At 38.9% G+C, this 13,487-nt stretch overlaps 1 protein-coding gene across 1 annotated transcript; it reads left to right on the plus strand.

Moving 5' to 3' along the window:
- Nucleotides 1–7,820: 7,820 nt before the first annotated feature.
- Nucleotides 7,821–13,034, plus strand: LOC149808468 (uncharacterized). The gene is made up of 4 exons (XM_089969139.1): nucleotides 7,821–7,830; nucleotides 8,383–8,561; nucleotides 10,224–10,350; nucleotides 12,982–13,034. The coding sequence occupies exons 1-4, from the start codon at nucleotides 7,821–7,823 to the stop codon at nucleotides 13,032–13,034; spliced, it is 369 nt and encodes a 122-aa protein (XP_089825265.1).
- The last annotated feature ends 453 nt before the right edge of the window (nucleotides 13,035–13,487 follow it).

The following is a 13,487-nucleotide window of genomic DNA, read 5'->3' on the forward strand; positions in this document are numbered from 1 at the left end:
GTCCGCGTAACTTAAAGTTTCAATCCCCTTGCAAGACAAACTTGGTACCTTTTGTAGAGCTTGAAATAAAAAACTGAACAAACTGAAACACTTTGCTATAGATACATGCATTTTCTTTTTTGCAGCAGCAGACTAAACAACATAAATAAATTAAATCTTCTAGCAAAAAAGAAATAAATCATAAAAATAGAATTAAAGATTAACGATGACTAACCAACAAAACCGAATTTAACAAAGGCAATGACGTGTAGAAATGCCTCTCAGTTTGAAAAAGTATTTGGATGTCATATGCCATGTACCAACAACTTGAAAAAAAAAATGTATAAACAGAGAGAAACCTTAATTCAAAATTTAATTTTGTTCCAAATTGTTTGTGTTGTTTAGGGAATATACCTAAGCACTAATAAAGGGTGGAACAGGGAAGATACACATAAAAGCTTTGATATTTCTGAAAAAAAATGAGGTGATATTCCTACAGTTCTTAACCAGCTATATATGCTGGGACGGGTCTGTTGGATATCCACAAATAAAGAAGTACAGATTCTGGTCACGTTGCAAGTGTGTGGGTGTTTTGGAAAATGGTAAAACTTGGATACACTATTTTCTCGTGACACTTATAAAGTGAAGAGTCTGTACAACTGTCAGAAGCCAAAGTCATATAACTTTTGTACGGTTTGTAAAGATTTCCACTTTAGAAAATGTGAAGTATCACAAGTTATTATCACAAACAGAAATGGAACATAGGGGCTTGACAGTTGTTGTTTAGACACCTCCGCTCAACTTCACAACTTACTTGCTCTGTCTCATATTTTGATCTTAAGGAAAGATCATCTTTGTGCAGCAACAGTGGTAACAGCAGCAGGAGACGCCGTCACTGCTGTCGAAAAAGGGTAGTTCTTTTTAAAATGCGTTTAGTATATTTTTTAAAAATATCAGATGAAGAAACGTGTGTTAAAACAGGGTTGGTAGAATGTATTCAGCGACAAAGTAGAAGTGACTGAGAGAAGGAGACAACGTTGTCGAGTGGCGTAGTTTTCTGGAGTACGTACGTGTCCCAGCGACACAGTGCCGGCGTCTCTAGCTCTCTTGAAGACACCAACTGTCTGGGTTTTTTTCTTGCAACTTTTTTCTTTCGTGGTAGGGTTTGAATCGAAGGGTCATCAAGATGCATGAGGTGTTTAAGACGCACCGCTGTCGTTGGGCTCCTATATGCTTGGCTTTCACTTGCCCTTGTGAAATATACCAAGTCATTGTGACAACAAGAGGTAGAGAGGGTATATATGGAGAGAATGAACTTGGTTAAATCATTTCTGAATCAGCAATCGAGATGAAACGATCGCACGATTTCAGTGAGAGAGAAGAAGAACGTAAGAGGCAGCGAAGTGACGTATCGCCTCACACACGAAAAGAAGTGTTCGCTCAAAACGAAGACATGAGCAAACCTGAACCAACACCTTCCACGTCTGCGACCAGACATAGAGAGCCCACTCCAAACCAAAGTCCACCAGTTAACCCTGAAAAGTACTATCACATTCGAGAGACGGAAAAGCGACCCTCTAGAAAATTTAGAACCACGACTTACACCTACACGGTGAAGTTTAAAGATTTCAAGTCCGACGTACCATTGGAGAAAGCAGAAGGGTTTATCACCGAGATGTGGGATTCTTTGCTCACCACACTAAAGCAACAATGTCAACCCAAAGAAGACGATTTCTTGACACTATCCATAGATCACGACAGCTTGAAATCCCCTGTTTGGATCGAGTTTAGCAGACCCGCAGAATTGACCCCTTCCAAAGTCATGGACAAGATTCAACACGTACAACAATCTAATGATCAGTTTGACATCACCGATGGTAAAGCCACACTGAAAATGGCCCACGTCTCTCCTCCTCAAGGGACTGGACGCAAAAAGGTCTTATTGGTGGACGACCTTCGCAACACCAAAACAAGTCTCGTCCGAATTAACAACCCTCAAGACCAGATGTGTTTAGCCCGTGCCATCGTGGTGGGACGAACCTATGCCAACAAGAACGACACGGTAGAATGGAAAAGAACCTGGAAAACTATTCAACGATCCGATCGAGCCAAACAACGAAATGAAGCAGAACTCCTGTTACAACAAGCCGGACTGTCCAAAGACACACCCTGTGGCATTCCTGAGATGCAAAAATTGCAAGATGCCCTAGCTCCACGATACACCTTGAAAGTGCACCCTCAAGAAGTGCGCGGACCTCTGTTGTTTCGAGGCCAAGACTTTAAGGACGGAAAATACTTTCATGTCTATTATCACGATGAACATTTCGATACCATTACCGCCATCCCCGGATTCCTGGGATACAGATATTACTGTGAGAAATGTGACCGTGGTTATAATAATCGAGAGCAACACAAACATTGTGGATCGAAATGCCGAGGATGTTTGGCCTCTCCACCCTGTCTGAGCGAAGGGCAAAAACCATTGCATTGTCCTGCTTGTCTGCGCACGTTTTTCAGCCCTGCCTGTTACCAACAACATCTGAAGACGCAAGGTTCACAGCAGAAATGTGCTTGTCAACTCCTGAGATTGTGCCCTACGTGTGGACAAGGCATACGTACCAATAGTACCAAGGCACACGTATGTTCAGGAAAAAAGAAATGTCACATTTGTCATCACATCGTGGACTTGAAACACCAATGCTACGTGCAAAAATACCAACCCCAACCAGAGAAAGAGGATGGTCACAAGAAGAAAAGCAATTTCATCTTTTTCGATTTCGAATGCATGCAAGAGACTGGCATTCACATTCCTAATTTCTGCGTGGCTCATCGAGCGTGCGAGAAGTGCATTCAAGAACCTATCTTCAGTCATTGCCCTCACTGCAGCAAGATTCCTGGAGGACGTGAAAAAATCTTTCGGGGACCGAACACGCTAGCCGATTTCGCTCGATGGGTCTTAGACCCCATCGACAAGACGTGGAGCCAAGAGGACATCGAACGTTACGGAGATTGTCATCGTCATGCCACGGTGATGGCTCACAATTTCTCCGGATACGATGGACAGTTTCTTCTCAGATACTATACGGAACATGGCACCGAACGTCCTAAAGTGACTTTGAACGGAGCCAAAATCATTTTCATGCAAGTGGGACAAGTACAGTTTAAAGATTCGATGAGCTATTTGGCCATGCCTTTGAGTCGAATGCCTAAAACGTTTGGAATGACAGAAATGGCTAAAGGGTACTTTCCACACTTTTTCAATACGGAAGCCAATCAACACGCCGTTCTACCCCATTTACCTGAGGCTCACTATTACGACCCCGACAACATGCGTACCGAACAACGAGAAGCTTTCTACGCTTGGTACCAGGCTCACGCCTCCGACCCTTTCGACTTTCAGGAAGAAATGCTAAAGTATTGTCGTTCCGACGTGGACATTTTACGGCGTTGCTGTGGAAAATTTCGAGAACTGTTCATGGAACACGGAAGGGTCGATCCTTTGAAAGAAGCTTGCACCATTGCCAAAGCGTGTTCCTTAGTGTATCGACAACGATTCATGCCTGAAAACACCGTGGCTGTCATCAGCCCTCAAACGACCAACTTTGTCAAACGTCAATACTCGGTCAAAGCCCTACGTTGGTTACATTACTTGTGCGACAAGGAAAACAAATGGATTCAGCATGCCCGCAACGGAGGGGGTGAAAAGACCATCGGAACATATTCGGTAGATGGCTGGGACTTAGAAAACCCCAAGATCGTGTACGAGTTTAACGGTTGCTTATTTCACGGATGTCCCGTCTGTTACCCTGATCGTAGCACTAAAAATCAGTTTTTACAACGAACCATGGAAGACTTGTACCAGGACACTTGTCAGAGACGCCTAAAGTTGGAACAGGAAGGATACCAAGTGGTGGAAATGTGGGAACACGAGTACGATCACCGTATGAAAACCGATCCCGAGTTTAAACGCCTCGTGGAAAGTTACCAGTTCATGGACCCGCTGAACCCGAGGGATAGTTTGTACGGAGGAAGGACCAATGCCACCTGTTTGCTGTAACAAGCCGACGAAGAGAAAGGAGAAGAAATCAAATACTTGGACGTGTGTTCTCTGTATCCCTACGTGTGCAAATATTGTCGCTTTCCTGTAGGGCACCCGCAATTGTTAACGGAACACATGGACCTGAAAAACATTCGACAATACGAAGGCTTGATCAAGTGTAAAGTTTTGCCTCCCACGAACCTATACCATCCCGTCTTACCTCACCATTGTCAAGGCAAACTGATGTTTCCCTTGTGCCGTACTTGTGCCGAAACGTGCAACCAAGACCAACCTTGTCAGCACACCCAGGAAGAACGTGCCTTGACGGGAACCTGGGTCAGCGTAGAATTGTTCAAAGCTCTGGACATGGGATACCAACTGTTAGAAGTGTACGAAATTTGCCACTTTCCCAAGACACAACAATACCACAAGGGTGATCCCAGTCAGAAAGGCATTTTCGCTGAGTACGTGGATGCCTTTTTGAAACTGAAACTATAAGCCAGCGGCTATCCTTCCTGGTGTCACACTCCCGAAGACCAAATACAATTCAAAGAGAAATACTATGAACAAGAAGGCATCTCTTTAGACCACATCGAGAAAAACGAAGGCAGGCGATCGTTTGCCAAAGTGATGTTAAATTGCTTGTGGGGTAAAATGGCACAACGACCGTGTTTACCCAAGACGGAATATTTGACAGAACCTTCCCGCTACTTCCAGATGATTCACGACAAAACCAAATACATGAAACACGTGGACGTCGTTCGAGAGAATTTGATCTTGGTCAATTACGAAGAAGATCTGGACTTTGTACAAGACGACCCTTTTGGAAATGTCATCATTGCGGCTTACGTGACAGCTCATGCTCGCTTAAAATTGTACGAAGCTTTAGAACTGTTAGGGGAACGCGTCCTGTACTTTGACACGGACAGTTGCATCTACATCGATCGACCGGGTCAGCAACACCCTAATATCGAAGAAAACCGTTTAGGAGCCTGGACAGACGAACATCCCGACGACAAGATTCTAAGTTTCGCGAGTGGAGGTCCTAAAAATTACGGCTACCAATACCGGGACAAACAAGGAGAAGTGCACATGGAGTGCAAAGTGAAAGGATTGACTCTGAATTATCGTACCAGTCGAGTGGTCAACTTTGGGGTATTGAAAGAAGCCTTGCAATCGGGAGAGGATGGAAACTTTAAAGTGACCACTCACCAACCGAACAAGATTGTACGTTTACTCACTCACCACATCGTCAGTCGACCCCTGGAAAAAATCTATCAAATCGTGTACCAGAAGCGAGTGAGACTTCCCAATCACTTTACGTTGCCGTACGGTCACATCGATATTGGTCAGCATATAAAAAGGGACAACGTCCAAGACCAATAGTTCATTGTCACTACCAAGACCAATCGACAAAAATGAATCCTTTCAAACAGCAAGTATAGAGCGTAAGACTCAAGTCCAACGAGAAACTCGGGTGTGATTCTATGCCTCACGATCACATCACCAATGTAATACCACATCTTAGTTGTTATGTACTAATGCCATGACAAACTACGTGCAACCAGTGAAACGTCCAGACCACAAAACTTTACCTTATGGACATGCTGATATCACCCAGTATAAAAAGGGACGACTTCCAAGAACGACACTTCATTGCGAGGACAAGCGACGAGAAAGATGAATAACTCTACGCAGAAGAAAAAAGAGAAGGAACAAACATCATTGACCTCTTTCACCACCATACCGTCACAGCAAAGTGCGTTCAAGAAGGGAAAGGATTCAATAGACCTAAAGGAGTATTTTAGCATCCAAATGACCCAGACAGCGACCTCGAGAAAATTTAGAACGACAACTTACACCTACACGATGAAATTTAAAGACTTCGCGTCTGACGTTCTAGCCGAGGAAGTATCAGGTTTCATTACGGATCTACTTGACTCACTGTTAGAGGAATTCAAATGTCATTGCCAAGTCAAAGATGAAGGTCGTTTGAGCCTATCTATGTATCACGACAGTTTGAACTCGCCTGTATGTCTCGGATTTAGCACACCTGCAGAAATAACTTCTTCCAAACTTTTGAGGGCTATTGAAGACGTGCGGTCGGTGAGAGAAAAATTTGACGTCACCGATGGAAAAGTGACTATTCATATGGCATATGTTGCACCTCCATGGGAAGAAGACGATCACTGCTCTTGATCTGCTTACCGATAAGTGTACCTAGCACGATGGACGTAACAGCAGATTTACGACTGACAGGGAATACGAGATCGGAAACATCTATGCTGGGACACAAGTGGTAGCTGACCAGATATTAAACAACGTGTGTAACGGATAGAGAGACAAACACGAACTTTCTCTTATTTGATTGTTTGTTACTTGTTTTGTTTTGACTTTTTCTTATAAACGAACATTTAATGTAACTTCGTTGCATATGAAGTGATTTTAGAAAGGAGTGAACGTTAATTTTAAACATTAGTTTACTAGAGTCAATAACTAAACAACTCGTAAATATGTTTCTTTTATGTTCAAATGTTTATGTATTTAATGGATAGTGCTTAGACCAAAGCACAGGCCAGAGAGCCCATGTATATATGTACTTGAATAAATGTTTTGAACCCATACAACAGACTTTTCTTTATCGAGTCTCTATTCTATCTGTGAGTCTTTCTTTAGAATATTTATGTCCTCTTTTCTGTGTGTTTCAATGTGTATTTGTTTGTTTCTGTATGTCTATGTTTGTCCCTATCAACCCTTTGTCCCTACAAATACATTTCACCCTATAAAAGGTTTTGACCCTATAAACCTATGACGTTACCAATGTTTAATTCCCACTGATCCCCAGGTGACATTCCCATGTTCAATTTCCATGTTCAATTCCCCTTGTCACTAGAGTGACCCAGGGTTTTTCTCCATGTTAAATTTCCCTTGTCGCTAGAGTGGCCCAAGGGGTTTTGTAATGCTAATTCCCATTGTCGCTAGGGTGGCCCCATATACTACTGTCGTGATGGAATATGGACCGGTGCGCGCAGGCAAGGCGATTGGTGTTGTTTACCGGCGCACCTAGGTTCGAATCCCCGTAGAGTAAGAATTACATATTCTGTAAATTGTTTTATTTCTTGTTAAATTATATTTTGAGAAAGGAATTGAACCAGAAGTTTAAATAAGTTAAAATTAAAATACAAAGAAACTAAATATCAGACTGAAAGCGTCTTTAAAAACAGACGGTATATTCTTCCCTGCACATTAATCGCAAGTCAGTCTCGTTTAACCACCTCCAGAAAATAATGATGACACTACTACAAACTGAACCATCTAGAAGAGAACAACATCCTCCTTGAGATAGCTCACAAGTTTAGAAAAGATTTCTTACCTTGCTGCTAAAATCTTCACCCACCTTGAAATATAGATCCCAGCATTGTAAATGACTCTTTTTATGAATACATGTACAGGTGTACCTATTATAATACTAGTTTCATCTATTTAAGAGTTATGCTTAATCTTCAGTACAAAGGACATTCGTATTCTGTATTCCAAGCGTATTAAGATAAGATGCAGAATAGATACAATCAAAAATTAAGCCATATACAAAAGATATCACACTCCGAAATGAAAAAAGAAAATTTGTTGCTATTGTACGTTGAATAAGAACTAATTTTAGTTTCCTTTCCTGAGAATTAGGTCACAATACTTGTATTTAAAACAGATTCAGGAGATAGTCTAGTGTTCCTCATCTACTTTGTTTACTTTATATGAATTGTATGAAGTCGAAACAAAATTATTTTGTCAACTATATTAATACATGGGCAGATGTAAGTGCTAATGTCACATTTTTATCTTCCTAATATCGTACAATATTAAATCATATTTTATCTAATGTCACAATACAATGAAAGACACAAAGTCTTTGTTTTAACTTCGAGTATGAAATCAATATCGCTCATGAATCGCAAAATTATTACATTATTTAATATCAGTTTTTTTTAGCAACATAGGCTACTAATTCAAGCTACCAAAGTAAACAACTCAGCGTAGCTAAAAAAATTATATACTATAAATAATTATAGCCCACCGACCTACTTATATATTTGCATAAATACATAAAAAAAACTTCCTGATCGATTCAAGCTACCTACCTACCTACCCACCTACTTACCTACCTACGTACCTACATACATGCATACATACAAACATACATGTATGCATGCATACATACATACATACATACATACATACATACATGCATACATACATACATATATACATACATACATACATACATACATACATACATACATACATACATACATACATACATACATACATACGTACATACATACATACACACATACATATATTTACAGATCCATGGAAGCTCGTTTTCCGCCTGACAGCTGGTGGAGGTACTAACTCATACAAAGCCTGGAAAGATGGGGACGGCACGAATGACAGCGACGATTGCATGATGCTCTATCCGCCGTTATGCACGAAATATTACCGCCATCAAATGCTGGATAACTGGAAAACATGGCCAATAGATCAGGTAAAAGCTATTAATTATGTAATGGTCACTTGTTTCATGACTTTATCCACCGAAAGGCTGTAGAGAATTTACGCGAATAGTCAATACTGATATGCTGAGATCGAGAGGTGCTCATTCTTGGTGTCAGCGTTATAGCAACACATTTGCATCCCTATCTCTTCAGCGTGTCACCATTCTTGCCCCATCGTGTCCTTGTTACTGCTCCTTAGTGTCATTGCAATCACTCCAATGCATCATTGCTTCACCGCTCTATCATTTCATCTTCATTACACCATTGTTCTGTGTAGGAAGGAGTGATTAGTGCGAACAGGACACATAGTATACATGTGCAGGGTACTCATTAATTTTATAATCTGCATAAAATGTAATATCTAATTTTGTAATATTGGCCTTAATCACATAGTACACATTACTGTAGTACGTTTCAAAACTGTGGACAAGTTGTGATGATTATATATTGAATGATCAGTTTATCACAATAATGTATATATTAATGTTGAAAAACGTTTTTGTCAAATTTTTTTCGATGGCATATTCATCGGGTATTTATTTGTCTGATAAACTCAAACTTACTTTAAGAAAATGTTCAACTTTAAGCTTGTAATGGTTCCAACGTGTCCAAATCTGTTTCATAACCCTAAATTTGTAATTTTTGTTTTCTGTTAAGCTGTAAGAATTTAAGGTACTATTCTGAACGTTTGGAAATGTACAGGCATATAACAAACCACCCCTGTGCTTAATTTCAATCCGATTTACATTATTACGACACTATGGTCTTAATCAAACTAACAGAAATAAGCCAAACTAAGAAATTTTGTAAAATTCAACAAACAATTTTTTTCTCTGAATACAAAATTAAACTTTAAAAGGAACTTGTGAATTAAATCCCAAATAAGTCCAAAAGTACAGAATATTCGGAATGAATTCTAAGTCTTTAATGTGCTTATATACCAATAATCTTGAATGAGCATATGTACCAATAGTCTTGCTGTGCCACGATGATAAAATTCAGAATATCTTTCAAAGAATTCACAATAATCTCAAAATAGTGTTTTACTCCCAAATGTCAATAAGCACGTTGTAATTCCAATAAATAATATTTAAATAAAAAATTCCTCTAAAATTATAACTGAACACAAAGGTTATTCCACACTGATATTAAAATAGGAATGAATAATTTTGATTATTAGAATCCTACATACCCCCCCCATTTGACCCATGTCTTGATATAGTTATTTGAAAACAACTCAATCATCTTAATGGAAAATTATATCAAACTGTAATCAGAATCAGGCGTTAAACTTAAATTCAAATTAACATAATGACAAAAATCATGTAGACAGTACAGTTTCCAAATAAACATATTTTTTAGAAAATACGCTAGTCAGATAGTCCTAAACTCCTACCCTCATTTATGGACAAAGGTCAAGCACGCAATATATATTAAATACACATTACAACGTTCAGATACTTTTCTGTTACTTAAATCATTCTCTCTCAATCTTTTGACCAAAACGGCAACTTCATCCTTTCATGTTATGCTTCATCTCTTGCGATCCTCTTGATGTACTACGCTCGATTATTGCTATTCCGTTAATATTTTGCCCTGTACTAAAATCGATACTACAATACATTTTCTCCACTTTTCTTTACTATCATCAGGTGAAGTTCGCTTTGTACGAGAACCATACTCAGGTCGCCTATATCACATTTAACGGAATCGGAAGCGACATGGAATCGTGGTTTTCAAAGCAAAGAGTGGTTGAGTCAAGCTGGTCGGATATCATGGGTTCTGCTGTTATGTTGTTCTTTTCTATTCAGGGGTAAACTTTTAATATTATCTAACTCTGTACATAACTTGTGTCTTTTATTCAATTATTTTAATGCATCAAAGATAATTTTAAAAATAAATAACTAACTAAAATGGACAACATATTTGTAGACGCTTGTTATGCTTCAAGATTACATTCTTGTTGCGAAGTCAATTAAAGAGCGAACTAACTAGTTTATTCCTGTTTCAGTACACAGTCATACTATATTGAAACGTTAAGTTAAAGTAAATAAACGACAGAGCATACTTAGATATCTGGTCTGAGTAGGACAAATTGCTTGATGTATGTTCTCTTTCGAGCCAAAACTACCCCACGGAGTTGTTGAATGCATTCTATCTCGCTGTAATGATCTTGCTGAATTGCATACTTTATGTGTACATGCAACTTATTACAATTATACAGTTAGGCTGGTATTATTATTATTTTATTCGTCAACGAAGTTTATCTATAATTGCTCTTAGTAGCTTATTCAGCTAGATTTTACTTGAAGCACAAAGGAAGAAAACAAATTTCGAAAAATCGAAACGAGGCAAACTCCTTTGTGAAGAACGTTGTGAAGAATTGGTGTTTGTCTGGATTGCACATTGCCTGCCTGTGAACAAACACTTTGAAAAGTTGTTTCTTTCTCAAAACTATCTCAAAATACGTCCAGATCATCTTGCAATGGCAACTATTATAGTTGGTACCTACATGTTGTTAAACAACTATTGTAGTTGGTATCTACATGTTGTTAAACAACTATTGTAGTTGGTATCTTCATGCTGTTAAACAACTTTCGTAGTTGGTACCTACATGTTGGCAAACCATTCGTGTAGTAAATACCTAAATGTTAGAACGCTGGCTTAACTAATACACAGTGTCGCAAAAATTTGAACTGGTCAACATCGTACAATAGCTTGTTCAATTTATTTTGCTTGGGATATTTCAGATAATTCAGCTCTTAACAAAATAGAAAGCGTATCGTACTATATTCTAAAGATATATCAGCAGATGAAATGTCATAGATTTATATCCAACCACAATCTGATTACATGTAAGAAGCATTGTGTCGCACAAGTACAGAAATAAATGTTTTAGTGGATGATGTGCTCCATGCGATTGCCCACTTTCATGAGTCTCCGTATTTTTAAATCTGAAAGTATATTATGCTGACCTTGACTTTGCATGGACACAACATCCCCCCCCCCCACCTCTCTCTCTCTCTCTCGTTTTTTTGTTTCAACGTAGCTTTAACAATTTGAGTCACATCGCTACAATGCATGCATATGGCAGTTTTTAGTGATGTCTAGCATTGGGGCATCATGCCGCAGACATGTGGCATCCTGTCCCACCCAGTCAGATTCCCCTGAGACCATCCTGACCAATCCTAACACTAACCTTCTAATACTGAGCGCCAAGTGAGGCAACTGTTAGAACCAGTTGTATAAGTGTTATGTATGACCCGGCAGGGGTTCGAACCGGCGACCTCCCACATCTGAGGCGGACGCACTAACCACTTATGTCATAGAAGCGGTTTGCTCTCTCTCTTTCTCCCTCTCTCCCTCTCTCTCTTTCTCTCTCTCTCTCTCTCTCTCTCTCTCTCACACACACACACACTCACACACACACACACACACAATACATGCAAACCAAAGCCCATTCGCGGCAAAACGTTTTAAATATTGCCACGTTTCCTTATATAGTGATTTATCCCTTGGACGTCATTTCTTCATTCATGAATCCTATGGGGGCTGTGATGTAGACGTCGGATGGACCGTGACAGCCTTTGGAATACATGTACCATGCACAATCGACTCGCATGTGTCATATCCAGGCCTTGTCTATGCGAGGAACGGAACCAAAGCGAGGTATTCCTCACAAGGTCAGAAAAAGTTAATTTAATTATTTTGATTAAACTTTAGAATCACACTCCTGCCTTCACGGTTCGATCCCAGATGCTGGTAGGTTCGAATTAAGTGTCAAAACTAATCATAAATGGCTGTTAGAAGTTCAAAGTATTTCAGGCATTACTGGACTTGGCTATTTCGGAAGAAAGTATTTTAAAAAAATCTAAAACAATTTGTTAAAGAAAGACAGTAGAATTACAACTGAATGATATATATAAACACGTGCAGATACCTCATACTGTTGCGTTCTTCAAACATCCCAATTATAGAATATTTAAAGCATATTAATACCCAGGGAACTTGTATCCTTTATCAACAAATAGATACGCAAAACATTGAAAGTACAGAACAGTTAAAAACAGTTTCACGGACATGCTGTATTGCATTGTTTCGTCACTATAAGGCGAGATTGTCTATTAGGAGTAACGGGAAAAAGAAATACCATTATTTACTATATTTTGCAAGTACAAGAAAGAAAGACAAAAACAGGGTTTCATCACATAGCACATAAATAAACTTTATAGCGATAATCATTCATTTGAAATAAGTATTTCATATTATTTTTATATTTAATGTTTATTCAGGGATTTTACGTGTAGCCTCTTACTTCAAGCAAGATGTTAAGACTTAAATTGATGAAGCAGTGGGCTATATGTACCTAATATCAATCCAATAATATATTTATTTATTTACTTTTTTCAGGCTTTGGTGTAGCAGATGTCTTAGCTGTGTATGTTAAGTTGCAAGAAGCATAGACAGTGCAGTAATAATGCAAGAGGATGAGATGGTGACCATCTTTGAATCTTTATGGCTTCGGCTTTTTAAAATCTTCTGGAACTTTGAAATATACAGTCTTGGTTTAATCAGCCCGTCCAAAAACATGGCACAAGGAATGTTATAGATTCAGGCAGAATTAATAGAAAATTAATACCTACTACTTTGTCTCTATACATAGAGACTATCACTCTAGTGTTTGACATGCAATATAGGCTGTACACGTGAGATAGTATTGACATCAAGTAGTTACTTATTCGTTATCCTTGATTCAGCAAGGGATAAGTAAGCAGTTACCTATTCCCGATTTTAATCAAATGAGGGCAAACTCTTTTCTTTTTATTTTTTATTTTGTGTATATGAGTGTGTTGGCTTAAAGTCACTCCAAATTCAGTTTAAGACATCTAATATTGTTGTATTCTATTGTGTGAAAT

Source organism: Sinohyriopsis cumingii, chromosome 1, assembly GCF_028554795.1.
Source record: "Sinohyriopsis cumingii isolate HCF-2022 chromosome 1, ASM2855479v2, whole genome shotgun sequence".
NCBI lineage: Eukaryota > Metazoa > Mollusca > Bivalvia > Unionida > Unionidae > Sinohyriopsis > Sinohyriopsis cumingii.